The sequence below is a fragment of the Sapajus apella genome, unplaced genomic scaffold (assembly GCF_009761245.1).
Source record: "Sapajus apella isolate SASKATOON/1434 unplaced genomic scaffold, GSC_monkey_1.0 scaffold42, whole genome shotgun sequence".
NCBI classification, from domain to species: Eukaryota; Metazoa; Chordata; class Mammalia; order Primates; family Cebidae; genus Sapajus; species Sapajus apella.
Genome location: NW_022436982.1, coordinates 17,801,927 through 17,817,018, shown reverse-complemented (window position 1 = coordinate 17,817,018; position 15,092 = coordinate 17,801,927). Strand labels below are relative to the sequence as shown.

Here is a 15,092-nt window from a genome sequence, read left to right as displayed (position 1 = left end):
CTTCACAAAGTTCTTGTTCTGTGTTTTTCAGATTTATTAGATCATTTATGTTTTTCTCTAAACTCGTTATTCTAGTTAACAATTCATCTAACCTTTTTTCAAAGTTCTTAACTTCCTTGCATTGGATTAGAACATGCTTCTTTAGCTCAGAGGAGTTTGTTATTACCCACCTTATGAAGCCTACATCTGTCAATTTGTCAAATTCATTCTCCATCCAGTTTAGGTCCCTTGCTGCGAGGAGTCATGATCCTTTGGAGGAGAAGAGGCTTTCTGGTTTTCAGAAATTTCAGCCTTTTTGTGCTGGTTTATCTCCATCTTTGTAGATTTGTCTACCTTTAGTCTTTGATGTTGGTGACCTCCAGATGGGATCTCTGAGTGGACGTCCTTTTTGTTGATGTTGATATCATTCCTTTCTGTTTGTTAGTTTTCTTTCTAACAGTCATGCCCCTGTGCTGCAGGTCTGCTGGAGTTTGCTAGAGGTCCACTCTAGACCCTGCTTGCTTGCGTATCACCAGCGGAGGCTGCAGAAGAACAAAGATTGCTGCCTGTTCCTTCCTCTGGAAGTTTCTTCCCAGAGCAGAACCCTCTAGTTGCCAGCCAGAGCTCTCCTGTATGACATGTCCATCGGCACCTACTAGGAGGTGTCTCCCAGTCAGGATACACGGGGGTCAGGGAGCAACTTGAGGAGGCAGTCTGTCCCTTATCAGAGCTCAAATGTGCTGGGAGATCCACTGCTCCTTTCAGAGCTGCCAGGCAGGGACGTTTAAGTCTGCTGAAGCTGTGACTACAGCCACCCCTTCCCCCAGGTGCTCTGTCCCAGGGAGATGGGGGTTTTATCTATAAGTCCCTGACTGGGACTGCTGCCTTTTTTTTTAGAGATGCCTTGCCCAGATAGGAGGAATCTAGAGAGGAAGGTGATGGCAGTGGCCTTTCTTAGCTGCAGTGGGCTCCACCCAGTTTGAACTTCCTGGCAGGTTTGTTTACACTGTAAGGGTAAAACCACCTACTCAAGCCTCCCAAAGGTGGACGCCTCTCCCCCCACCAAGCTCGAGTGTCCCAGGTTGACCTCAGACTGCTGTGTGGTAGTGAGAATTTCAAGCCAGCGGATCTTAGCTTGTTGGGCTCTGTGAGGGTTGGACCCACTGAGCCAGATCACTTGGCTCCCTGGCTTCAGTCCCCTTATCAGGGGAGTGAACAGTTCTGTCTCGCTGGCATTCCAGGTGCCGCTGCTGTATTAAAAAAAAAAAAACTCCTGCCGTTAGCTCGATGTCTGCCCAAATGGCCACCCAGTTTTGTGCTTGAAACCCAGGGCCTTAGTGGCGTAGGCACTGGAGGGAATCTCCTGGTCTGCCAGTTGTGAAGACCGTGGGAAAAGCACAGTATCTCGGCCAGAATGCACTGTTCTTCCCAGTACAGCCCCTAATGGCTTCCCTTGGCTAGGGTAATGAAATCCCCTGACCCTTTCCACTTCCCAGGTGAGGCGACACCCCACCCTGCTTCGGCTTGCTCTCTGTGGGCTGTACTAACTGTCCAACCAGTCCCAATGAGATAAACTGGGTACCTAAATTGTAAATGCAGAAATCACCTGCCTTCTGAGTCAGTATCACTGGGAGCTGCAGACCAGAGCTGTTTCTTTTTTTTTTTTTTTTTTTTTTAAGACGGGGTTTCACCATGTTGGTCAGGCTGGTCTTCTATTCGGCCCTCTTGCGAGTGGACCTGCTGTGATTTTAATATTCAATTAAACTTCATTTCTTCCCCAGATGATCCAATATTAAATGAGCCTAGACACTGATTTTTCTAAAGTATCTCCTGATGACTTCATAGCTATATAATATTAAATTGCCAAATGTAGAAAAATGGGTCAAGATACCCTCTCTTATGTTGCTGTGACAAATGACTCTAAACAGTGGCCTTACAACAGCAAGTGCTTTCTCGTACAGTATGCATATACATCATGGGTGAGCTGTGTGCTTCTGCTTCATATGTCCATGCTCTATGAATGAGGCTGATAGAATGTTCTTTATCTGGAACGCTGTTGCTCTTGTGGTAAAGGTGTCTATGGGACATTGCTGTTCTTTTCTCTGCTAGGAAGTAACATTTTATTTCTAGTCACATTTCATTGACTAAAGCAAGTAACTTGAGCATTTCTGATTTTGACAGGATGGGGAATATAATCCTCTTTCCAAAAAGGGTACTACCAATTTATGTTGTCAAATTTGATATCAGTGGAACAGGAGAATATACTTTCCCCTCTGGGAGGTGGAACAAATAGTTTGACCAATAGCAAAATCTGCAGTAACTTATCTTTTTCATTATATAATGTATAGAAAGAATTAATCTGCTTTCTAGTTAGCCACATTGGCCAAATTTGGTGTAACTTTACATTTTAACATCTGCAGCTCTCTTCCCTAGTTTGGTCAGTAGGGTTGAAAATAGTTATCTCTGGGAGCCATATGTCTGGTTGATGCTTTTCTCTCTTGTTCTAGAGGGTTTTTTTTAGTATAAAAGAAAAAGATTATTCAGTGTATTATGCTGTTTGTTGTATAAGAAAATTTGAATGTTCTAGAATGCGTACTCAATGTCCACCACACTGCACAGAGCGTTTTCTAGGCTCCAGAAGCCGTATTACTGACATTTTAAGGCATCACCACTAGATGGCGATCTCGCTCATTTAGAAGGTTAGAACAACCATGTTTTTCTTCAGGTGAATGGGTTGGTTACTGAGGGATCAGAAGTGTAAATTATACTAATTATATAGCAAGCTCTTTGTAACCAAAATGGTACTATTTACTGAATATGTATATTCTCATGTAAATATATACATATACACCCTTATACAGGAAAATTCCATTTGAAGCAAACCTATAAAATGCTATGTTTTGCTGTGTTACTTCCCCAGAATGTATATTTCTTTTTCAACTATAACTGCCTGAACAAACACAGGGGTTTTCCTAAGCACAGTCCCTGAAGAAATTGCCCAGAGGCTTGAGTCCATTCCTCTGCCTTGTCCCACCAGCACTTTGAATATGCTTCCAACTGTTGCTGAACCTGTGGTTGTTTTAGTTTTGAGCCTTAATCTTTGTTTTAACAACTCTGTATTACTCAGCTTCACTCTCTTTTTCTTTAATTACTATAAGTGAAGCGTGGTTAAAACTTGCATATTTCACTAAGATATGTTAAAAAATAACTTTCATGGTTTATCATACTATGGGAAAGCTGGTACCAACGCTTTTAGAAACCCTTTTGGAAATCTTACTCAATGGTTATTGCCAGTGATAGCTTGGTTCTAACCACTGTTTATTCAAAACAACACAGTGTAATAACCAAAAACATTTTAAAACCGTAGACCAAATCATGTAATTTTTCTTAGAATACAATCACTGAGTTCAGTTGTTAATTCACTTTCTGGTGTTCCTAAAATAATATTCTTTCCATCATGTATTTTTGCTATGACTTACGGTTTATAGCTTTCTATCATATAATTCAAATAACTTATAAGATTTAATATAGTAATTAGTGGAAATAGAAAATATATGGCTAGAATGTGCATCTATAGAAAGCAAATATTTAACATATACTCTGAGTAATGTAAAAGTAAATTTTGCGATAATACTCTAGCATATTAAGTAAAACTATTATAAGCCAGTTCTTTTAAAATAGTTAATACATCATTGTATCTTTTTGCTTAAAGATGAAATTGTATTAAACCTTGGTTAGAATTCCACTGAAGATTTAAATGAGCTATCACACTATAGCCAGAATGACCTCTTGTATTTACTTTAATTAGGCAGTTACAGTTTATATATATGATTTCCAGACAGATCACAGCCTAGAATCCTTCAGAAATTTCCCATGGCCTTCTATAACAATAGTTGGCAAGTATATTTAGCCAAAGAACCCTTTCTTTAAATAAAGTCTTATACAAAAGCTGATAGAAAACATTAACACAAATTCCAGTTTAAAGAAGGATGGGAGTTGGGAGTCTAGTAATTCAAGCATCATCTTCAAATATTGACCAGGCTGGTCTTGAACTCCTGGCTTCAAGCAATCTGCCTGCCTCAGCCTCCTAAAGTACTGAGATTACAGGCATTCACCACTATGCCTGGCTGGATACCAGTTTTTTAGGGATGACATTTTTGAATTAAATCAGGCACATAAGTGTCTTCTTACATAACAGCTAAGATCTCCCTAACTAGGGAGAGGTAGCTACAGGTGCTGTATTATTGAGCTTGATATCTTGATATATTGTTGTGATAGGGTGGGTTGCTGTTATAAATATTAACAAGGTAATATTAAGCAGTCAAATTTTAAGATCTACAGGGAAAGTTAAGTGCTGTTGTTGCTAATTTATAAAGGAAAGATAAACAAATCCATTGCTTTTTGAAAGGTTAAAAAAAGCAGTAGCCCAATATGTCTTCAATGTATAAAATTCTATACTAAATGGAATGCTATACAATTAATCATTTCTTTACAAATATTTATTTTTTATTAGTACATTTAATAAGTAATGACAGTGATCCTACTTTCACACAAGGGATCTTGAGTTCTTCAATTTTAGATGCTGAAAGTGTATCCTTAAATAATACTGAAGCTCTTATTGGACTTTATTTAATATAAGTATAAAGCAACCATTTAAATAGATTAAAATACCTTACTGACTTTATGGAGTTTGATAAATAAGAGAAATATTGGTTTTATGTTTCCATGGTGATTTACCAGTTAGTAGATTTTATGGAAAATCTGAAGACATGGTTACTAGTACTAGTGTAGTACACAGTTTAGAAGGTTTTAGGTTCAGAAGAAGGGCTCACATTTTAGCATAAACCTATTTATTAGTTGTATGACTTTGCGGAAATTACTTCTCTGATTCTTTTTTTTTTTTTTTTTTTTTTTAGACGGAGTTTCACTCTTGTTACCCAGGCTGGAGTGCAATGGCGCGATCTTGGCTCACCGCAACCTCCGCCTCCTGGGTTCAGGCAATTCTCCTGCCTCAGCCTCCTGAGTAGCTGGGATTACAGGCACGCGCCACCATGCCCAGCTAATGTTTAGTATTTTTAGTAGAGACGGGGTTTCACCATGTTGACCAGGATGGTCTTGATCTCTTGACCTCGTGATCCACCCGCCTCGGCCTCCCAAAGTGCTGGGATTACAGGCTTGAGCCACCGCGCCCGGCCTACTTCTCTGATTCTTAGCTTTCTCGTGTAAAACAGGAACGGTAATGCTACATATCTCATTGGATTATAATCAAATGAACTAATTAATTATAAAGTGCTTGAGTTGTAATGATGATAATGGTACTTAGTTGTTACTCAAATAATTTTCCCCTCTAGTGATTGTAGGGGAAATAACAACAGCAGTTATAATGGCCAGCATTTATCAAATACTTACAATATGAGAGGCACTGTTCTACATGTACAAGAAAATATGTGGAATACTACCCATAGTGAAAGTTAGGAAACATTCGCCGTCCAGAATTTTTCACCCTGTGGATGTACTTCTAAAATTAAGATAGAAATCGGTGGTCAAATACTTGATGCACAAAAATTCATCCAATGAATGCAATTTTAAGAAAAAACTCAAAACTTTGTTTTGTTTACACTTAAGTCTAAACCTAAATTTATTTTCCCAATTTTAAATTTGACCTTCAGATTCTGTTAAATAATTGAATTTTATTCAGTTAGTATTTGATTTACTTTGATTAAAAATAGTATTATGATATGCAGCATGTCAAATAGTGGTCATTTGAAATCTGTAGTACAATGAAAATATTAATATGAGAGTGTTTTAATTATTAATAGACTTATTTACCCTATGATTCAATTATATTACCAAAACCATTCTTGAAGTTGAAAGATTCATTCAACAATAGTTTTTTATTTGAATGTTAGAAACACAACTATATGAAGCCCTTTATAAAGTATGCACATTTTTTCAAATTCTTCTTTGACATTTGTTTTAGGTAACTCTCAAATGTTTAAAACACCATTTAAATTCTAAATGATAGTTTTTTACAACTTAATTCATAGCTTGACTCATTAAAAATATTTCCAGGGAATTGAGCAACTTTTTGGACCTCCACATAGCTGGGGTTGTCAACCCTGTGAAATTCTTGAGTATGCCATAGCTGATAAGGTCTAACAGAAACGCCCATGTATATACTGTCCCCTTGTATTTCTTAGGTATTTGCTAAGAGAATGTAGAGGTCATATAAGAGCTGATTTTGTTATAGTAGCATCATGATGATTGTCATCTGCAGGCAGTTTCTGTCTCATGAGGTCTGCAGTGCAGCCAAATGCAGTTTGCTTTATACTGTGAGAAAACATTACTGCCACATTACTGCTTACATGCCGTGTGTCACAATACATGTAGCTACCACTTGTCTATTTTGTACTTTTCTGAGCATATTTTCTGGTTGAGAGGGTTTTTGTGGCTCTCTTCACTGTCCTCCTTTTTTTGTCATTTAAAATGTATTTTAGCTGTTTCTTTCCCACTTTACTTCACTGTTAGCTAATACATTTAGTTTATCAAGAAGAGTTTTGTGCCTTATATGTGAGGCTTAGAACAATAGCATTTGATATATTTTGAATACTTTTATGAGGATCCTTTTTATTCCATTATATTTTATTATTACTCACTTTTAATTAGTTTGCTGGGAAGAGTTAACTTTTTTATTTTATATTGACACCATTTAGGAAGATATTTTCAAGGCATATGTGAGAATATGGTACCGATAATCATGAGGCATGATGCAACAAAATCTTATAGCATACTTGGAAATTTTTAAGTTGAATTTTCATTGCCCATTTGCCCCATTTGTTGTTAATCATCTGTCACATGGCCTATTTATAAAAGTAACATATTTTACACTTTTCTTTGTTAATTTCCTTTTACCTTTTTCAAGTATGATAAAGCAATTTTGAAAATTATAAATGTTTGTGTGTGTATTTATAAGTAAGTAAATGAGAAAGAAATAATACAGAAACTCATAAGTTGTCATATATAGGTGGAGATTTAAAGAACACTATGTAATGACATTACATGTAGAAGTATAATTACATTAATTATGCCTTTTACATTTATGTAGTCTTTTACAGTTTATAGGATACCTTAACATCTGTTGTCTTACTAGACATGTGAATTCTAACTAGGACTGCCATTTATTTAACCCTGAAAGTGGGTATGTTATTTGATCTTCAGCTTCAGTTTATAAATATGTCACCTACCTTCTAGTGTGGGTATTGCTAGAAAACAATAAATGATAGTATTCTTAAGGAAGATTATTTTAAATTACATAACTTTGTATTTAAATTCCCCATATAAAATAGAGGATACCAATATTGAAATTTATTCAAATATAAATTGTACCAGATACCAACATCTTTTATTATTATTTTTATTGCAAATTATCTAATTGTTTATCTTAGAGATTTTCTGGCTTTATTATAAAAAATATTATTCTTTAGTTTCATTTCTAACTTGCTTACCCAGCTCCATTGTAAATTTGGTTGTTGTATCACTTTATATTTATAGTTTCTGTGGCAGCCTGCACAGTTTGATCCACTTAGCAAATATTTAATTATTGATAATTATAATTTTTTAGTTGTTTTATTGTAACAGTAGGCCTGAAGATAGCCTTATTTCCTTTTCAAACATTAATTTTACTACACTTCTAAACCAAATTTATTGCAATCTAGAGATGTTTATTTATAGGAACAGTCAGACAGCAATAAATTTATTTTTCTTTAAATGTTATATTTTTTCCTTTTGACTAAGGAAATGTAGCCTAGTTCTTATAACACTTGTGTTGTTGTCTTGCCTTTCATTTTGTATGACTAACTTTTTATACCAAATTGAATAAGCCATTAGCTTTTAGTGTGTAGGAATGTAGATCCATAGATATTTCCCATTAGACGAAAGAAAATCTATAAAAGCAATATCCCCTGGGGCTTGGTCTTCCTAGCGGCCTAATGGTCTAAATCACTGCTATACGCTTATGAGAAAGAACTATGTTGGGTGATTCACTTGGCATCCAGAAATATTAGTTGAAGAGATATGCATATCCTTTAAGATAATGTTAATGTTTATATTATACCACATTTATTAATTCAATATTTCAATTCAGGGAATTCATTTCATAAATTTTTTATTTCAAAAACAATTTCCAAACAGAATGATACACTTTTGATGTCTCATACACTTTTCAACTAGAATTTGCTGAAACAATGAGAGATACTATATTTATATAGCCACATTGTTTTGATAAGGTTTGTTTTCTAAATAAGTTTACTTCAAAAAAGACCTCCACCGGTGATGGTTGCACAACTCTGTGAATACCTACTGAATTGTATACTTTAAAAGAGTGAATTGTTTAGTATGTGGATTATATCTCAATAAAGTTGTTATTTAAAAAATATTTTGTTGCACAAAATGTTTTCATGGGTGTGAAGTAATAGAATTTTAGTTTATTTTATGATTGATTAAAAAGTATTAGCCTTAATAAACATTTGAAAGCTTTAGAAATATAAAATTATATATGACTTAAAATAATTTTTGTTATTTCGTAGTAAAACATGCTTATTATAGAAACTTCGGAAACTATAGACAAGAAAAAATACATTTAAAAAATGTGTGGGTCATTTAATATTCGTATCTACCATGTATTCTATTCCTAAGCTTTTCCTATACTTGACTACTTTCTTTGTATCCATACTTTTCCTGCCATCTTTCATTAGTAGTAAATTCCTTTTCATGACCATTTCAGGAAACAATCAGATGCAAATATTTTCTTATAGTATTTAAGGGAAAGCACTAGCTTTTTCTTCCTTAACTGAGAACATGAAGGTAAGCGATGACATCATTATCTAAAAAGAAATGCAATAAAGATAATATATAATAGCTTTTGAAATGCAGTCATTTTGGGATACCGTTGTAAAAATTTGCTTTAAAACATTTTGGATTTAAAATGAAAACTGGAAATCTTTGATAAATAATATTGTGACATTGGTTCTTGTGTAGGTAGAATATTTTTTCTGCTTTTTAAAAGACTCTTGTTATCATATCTAGCCTTAACTTTATAACAGCTAAAATGGTTCACAACACTGTTTAAAGATAAATTCAGTATCAGGCTTTGAATTTTTTTTTTTTTTTTGGTAAATATTAAGACCTGAGTACAAAATGAGGGCTGTATTGTGGATTAAGTGAAATATCTCAAGGCTGTGCTGTTCTGATAACTGAACCTGAAGTGACCTTTCTCAGACACAATTACAGAGCTGTATGTTTTTCCTTTAATTTCATCAGGGGTTTAATTAGTATACAAATAAAACTTCCCTTATCTTCCTTTCTACCTAATTGGCTTGTCTTCACTTATATATGAAGTATGTGAAAGTGGGCTGTAATTAGGGTGACCGTGTTAACCTTTTTTCCTCAAATGTACTGTTGCTTAAAGGCCTCAAGGCCTAAAAACAGTGCTTTGGATTATTGCTTTGCAATCACTATGGCTGTCCCATAGGTTTTCTCATGAGCAGAAGGGCTTTGGGTGCTGCAGGTTCCCACTGCTTAACAGGATCTTCATTCTTCTTCCCACTAAATGTTTATTGATTATCTTGCTGTTCCAGGCTCAGCCTCCAACAACTTAATATCAGGTGACAGTCAGGAGAGTTCTCCAAGTAATTAGAGTTGAGCATTGGGGGAACAATTAGGAGCAGAGTTATTAAACTTGATTTATCCTATTCTCTCCTGAACAGTTTCTTGGATATCAGAACATCACACTTTCACAATCTACCCTGGTTGAGAAATTAGTGGCTAACCTGCTGCTTATCATTGTTGCCTTGCTGCCTAGAGGCACACCCTCTTGGTTTCAGTCATTTGGTTGGAAATATTAGAGTCCATAAAGTTTATCATGGGTTTTAATTAGATCAATCTGAACAAGAGAAAAGAAAAGCTGAATTTAAAACTATATATGTGATATATGGATATGTATTTGTAAATGTATATGTGATGTGTATATATATATATAAATATATTTTTCTTTAAAGCTCAGTGTTAGGATTTTTAAATATTCTGTCTTTGTTATTTAAAAAGGTTATGTATTAGGGAAAAGACATATTCTTGAATCATGTTTTATGTCTTGGTGTTTTACACACATCCCCATCAATCTTAGGGCCCACTGATGTATTTCATGATGTCATTCACCTCTTTCAAATGAGAATTCCAGGTCTGTAAATTATAAAATTATGATTTTTTCCTCAAAAAACTATATTATCTCTTTGTTTTCATATTCAAGGAAGTATGGATTATATAATTTTGTTTATATCACTTTTTGTTTTTTTTCTATGCCCCTGAAATAGTGTAAGCTTTAGAAGAGTTTGATGACTCCTATCATTGTCCCTGAGACATGAAAATGAAAGAATGGAAATGAGAAGATTAAGCTATGTTGTAGAAACTCTAATGTTATGAGTTAGATCTTCTTTGAAAGTATATGATAGGATTGTCGAAAAGTCAAGTGTGGGTTTATGATAATTCCACAGTCATGGATTCCCTGAGATTGGATCAGCAAGCTTCAATCTCAATAAGGTTGGGGATCTGAATGTTGGAAAGTCCCTTCACAAATAGGCATCTCTAGTCATAGGAGTTATTGAACAGAAGAATTTGAATTGACTGGCACAAATGTATTGTTTTTTGTTGAAAGAATTCAAGCTTTATGCATAACTGGTGGTGGATCATTAGTTTGATCTTCATATCTGAAAAACAGAATTTTATGTTGCTTGAAAGATGTCAGAGATGCTGACTTTAAAAGGAACTTAAAAGGATTTCACTTTTTTAAATAAAGAAATTTCATGATGCTTTAGTGCCTTTATGTTAGCATTGGCACAAAATTAGTAGGTTCAGCATGGTTTTAAAAATGTATTCTTTGCCGTCTTTTTAAAATTTCTTTGAATCAGTGACTATTTTTATGGTGGAATGTTTGTGAAGATCTGTTAATAGTGAAGATTTAAAACAAAATACAGTGTCTCATAAGTAGTCATAGTTTGTTTAATTTTTTGATTTATATTTGTTTGATAGTAACTTGATTGTTTGAAAAATGAATGACTGAATTTTAAAACTTTTAACATTTAAAAATACCTGGTTTAACTCATGATGGCTTTCGATTCACCAGCATTTAGAGTGAATTAATTGGTTTAGCATGTACGCAGCTTAAGTTTTTTATACTCTTCAATTTTTTAATACTACCCATTGTGAATGCACTAAAAGAATACTGTTAGAAGAGTTTTAAACATGAAATTATAACATTTTGTTTATTCTTTACTAGATTTTTGAAGCACAGTATGGATGTTAATATGGGGCTAAACTCAGCAAGAAGAAAAAATTATGTGGATGCAGTCAGTTATTTAGCTCACCGTCCAGCAAATTTAGTCAAAAACTGTTTGATAAGCTTATTCTAGAAATTCTTTAGGCAAAAGAGTAAGATTTTTAGTGCTAAATGATCCTCTGATCCCTGTACTATTTTGCATCCCAGAATTTTAAGTGAAGTTTAGAAATACTTCTCTCAATTGTGAGCTTCTGATTCTAAGCCTTCAAGATAACATTGCACAATTGCATCATGAAATTTTTGCACTAAATAAATATTTCAGATTAAAGTAGATAGCAAATATAAATTAACATATTTTGTACTTCTGTGACTAAGAAAATATTTATAGAACACAAATAATTCTGCATGCAAGTATTATTTATAACTTTCTCTATTAGTTAAAGCATGTTATCATATTTGTGTTGCTATCCTTGACATGAGAGTTATTTACAAGGAGGCAAGTGAATTTTATTTTGGAGTCCAACTTGTTTGTTTGCTGAAATATCCATAGCTACCTAACTATGTATTTATAAAGATAGTAGTGATACTCTTTAATCTTGAGTTCACCATTTTCTTATAGCTATCCTGGTCTACCTTTTTCTCAATCACATGCATAGTTTGGGCATATGATAGTTCTTTAGTTCTATTTAGAGTAAAATTAACTCTAACTTTCATGTGCTTTCTACCCAGAAATCTTTATTTTTTCATCATTAAAAGAAAATACAACTTGAGATTTTTATAATCGTATTTTTAGTAAGAATGCACTTTATTTGCCTTGCAGAATTAAAAAAAAATAGAACTGTATTTTGTAAGCAAACATTTGCCAAATGTTATCAGTTCTATCATTTCTAATTAGTAAGTATATAAAATTTTTGCAGAAAATTTGTTAAACTTTGATGTGCAATGACCCAAGTCTACTTCTCAGTCAGTCTGTATTCTTCTTTGTTTAATAGCCTATGGCATAAATTGAAGTTAATTATCAGGGCTGACAAGTAACTCTGTTTTCTGTCTGCTTGCAGAGTCTCTCCGAGGCAAAGATGGAGCTGAGAAGAAAAGATCAATCTCTGCGTCAGCTCAATAGACATCTTACCCAGCTGGAGCAGGACAAGCGTCGACTGGAGGAGAACATCCATGATGCAGAGAGTGCCCTCCGCATGGCAGCCAAGTGAGCATTTGGACCTTGGGGAGATCACTTAAAACAGACAAAAGATCAATTCTTACTTTCATGCTCCGGGTTTTAGCCCTGGATAATACAGTGTTAGAAAACAAAAGTACAGCTGTCTTTCTTTGAAATTCTCTGATATATCCTCAAAAAAGAAAACTCTTAACTCAACATACTAAATGTATATTTTATTGAGAAACCTCAGAAAAGTATAAACTTCTGTATAACTGCTAATTATGCTTATTTTGGGCTCTGTTATAGTGTTACATGTTAGAAACTATATTTTATTAATGTGAAATGTAAGACTCTATTTAAAAGTTTTTCATAGTATCTGATGTTATACATTCCTATCCTCTTCTGCCCCACTGTCCCCGAAATTTTGCTCTGCATATATTATTATATACTAATATTGCGAGTAATATTTTCATAAAGAAATGTTAGCATACAATCAGCATGTGTATCATAGCATTTAAAAAATACAGTAAAAACCACATTGATCATGGAAAACTCATTTAATTTTTATAACTGTATATTCTAATATGTTAAGTAGAAAAAATATAGTTTTCAGAGTAGACAACTATGTAAATGGGATGAGAATGTTTTTGCTATTTTTTTTAACCAGGTAATCAAGTTGACATACATTATGAAGTTCACATTGAACAGTTCTCTTGGGCATTTTTTATTTGTTCCTCATATCAAATTTCATGGAATACTTTAAGACAGTTCTTTGTACAACAGCATGGCTTAAAGAAAATCTATTTTTAAGGATTAAAGAAATACCTAATTTTGATAAACTCAATTGTTTTCTAAATTTAGAATTCTGAATTTCTTGACTTGCAAAAATATATATGTTAATTAAACATTTTTTGAGACAAGCATAAGATATCATCAAATATGAATATAGTTTGTAAACTGCAGACTGTGTATAAATCACTGAACAAGGAATCCACAATCTTAGGATATTCATAAGCATTGCCACTGGGTTTGTGACATTGCTCAAACATAATGAAAATATGAATTGACACAAGTCCAAAATATTGGCATATTTGAATAACCACTGATAGTTTTTTTGAACATTGTAAAACTATATAACATTGTACCACCATATAAGGTATTTGTCATTTTTTAAAATTTAAGTTTGACTAAATCAGTTTTTGTTGTTATTGTTCAGTCTCAGTTTCATCATGTCAAATGAGAGGCTTAGCTCATGTAATTTCCAGTGAGTCTTATAGCACTGAGAAATTTCTGAGATGAATGAAAACAGGCTTATAAAACCTCCAGATTCAAATTGTGTTTTCAAAACATTGCTGCTAATTCAGTATTTTGACATGTGTATGATCTGTGACCATGGGCACATGTTTTTATAAAACTAAAGAAAGCTAATTTGAAATCTGGAGAACTAATACATTATTTACAGTTTTCAATTTCAATTTACAATTAGATTTTTATCTTCAATATTTTCATTCAAACTTTTTATTTCATTATGAAGGCTAAATTCAATATACCAGGTTGATAAGAGAAACTAGTAACTTTGCATATTCCTAGACAGGTCATGGAGGAGATTTCTGTGTAATTATTATAGTATAAAAAGACTGTATAGAAAGGAAAATATTATTTTGCATAGTATGGTTATTTATTATATATCCCCATTGCTAAGATTTTAAAAGTCTTTTTCATTAGAAATGAAATAATAATATTTTACCATTTACAGCACATTTTAAATTATCAATAATATAATTATGAGTTTTTTCTTTGTTTTTCACTTTTTTGCCTTTTTATTCTCCCCTACCCCAATTTAGGACAGGCAACAAAATTTAAGATATGAGTTAAATGTGGAAATATGTCAGTGAAAATGATTAGTTTTTTACTTTTTAAAAGAGAACAATGACTTCAAAAATCAAAATTTAAAAAGTTAAAATAAATTAAAAAAATAAAAGAACAATGATATAAGACCCTTATTTTTTAATACTAGTGACTTATACTAAAATGTGTAACGGTTGTAATAAGGTTTGAGTTTTACTGACAGTCTTTCTTTTATTTTTTCTAGAGACAAAGAATGTGTTGCTAATCACATGAGAGCAGTAGAAAATTCGCTTCACAAGGTACTGTAATTTTTATTTAATATTGTTCAGTTTGTATCATGACACCTAGTCATTATTTTTATTAACCACAAAATATTCTAATTCATTTTGTAACTTAAAAAATAAATTAACAAAAGGATGCTTTGCAGATGACTGGAAATTTCCATTACTTAGTGCTATATTGAATGCTTTTTTCAGAATTCACTTTATATACCTAATAAAACTATGAAAATAATGGTTTCCCCAAACTGGTGTAATTGCACTTGGAATTATTTGCAGTCTTTGCTGGACAAAGCAGAGGCCATTAAAATTCTTACATGTCTCATAATGATAAAATGTTTGACCACACTGTCTAACCTCTTACCACTCTTAAACCAAGGGTCCTACATATATATATGTATAGAGAGAAACATATACTTTATTTAGTAATACTCATACAGGTAAACTAGGTGGTAATGTTATTCAAATTGAAATTTTCTTTCTTACTTGTAAGAATATGTTC

At 33.2% G+C, this 15,092-nt stretch overlaps 1 protein-coding gene across 7 annotated transcripts in view; it reads left to right on the top strand.

Annotated features, from left to right (window-relative positions):
• The window catches only part of CCDC171 (coiled-coil domain containing 171), a 394,070-nt gene that overhangs the window by 222,575 nt on the left and 156,403 nt on the right, over nt 1-15,092 (top strand). For all 7 annotated transcript variants that reach the window (XM_032300135.1, XM_032300136.1, XM_032300142.1 and 4 more), the window contains 2 exons: nt 12,367-12,512; nt 14,557-14,611. In XM_032300135.1, coding sequence (XP_032156026.1) covers nt 12,367-12,512; nt 14,557-14,611 — 201 coding nt within the window. The remainder of the gene's footprint in view (nt 1-12,366; nt 12,513-14,556; nt 14,612-15,092) is intronic.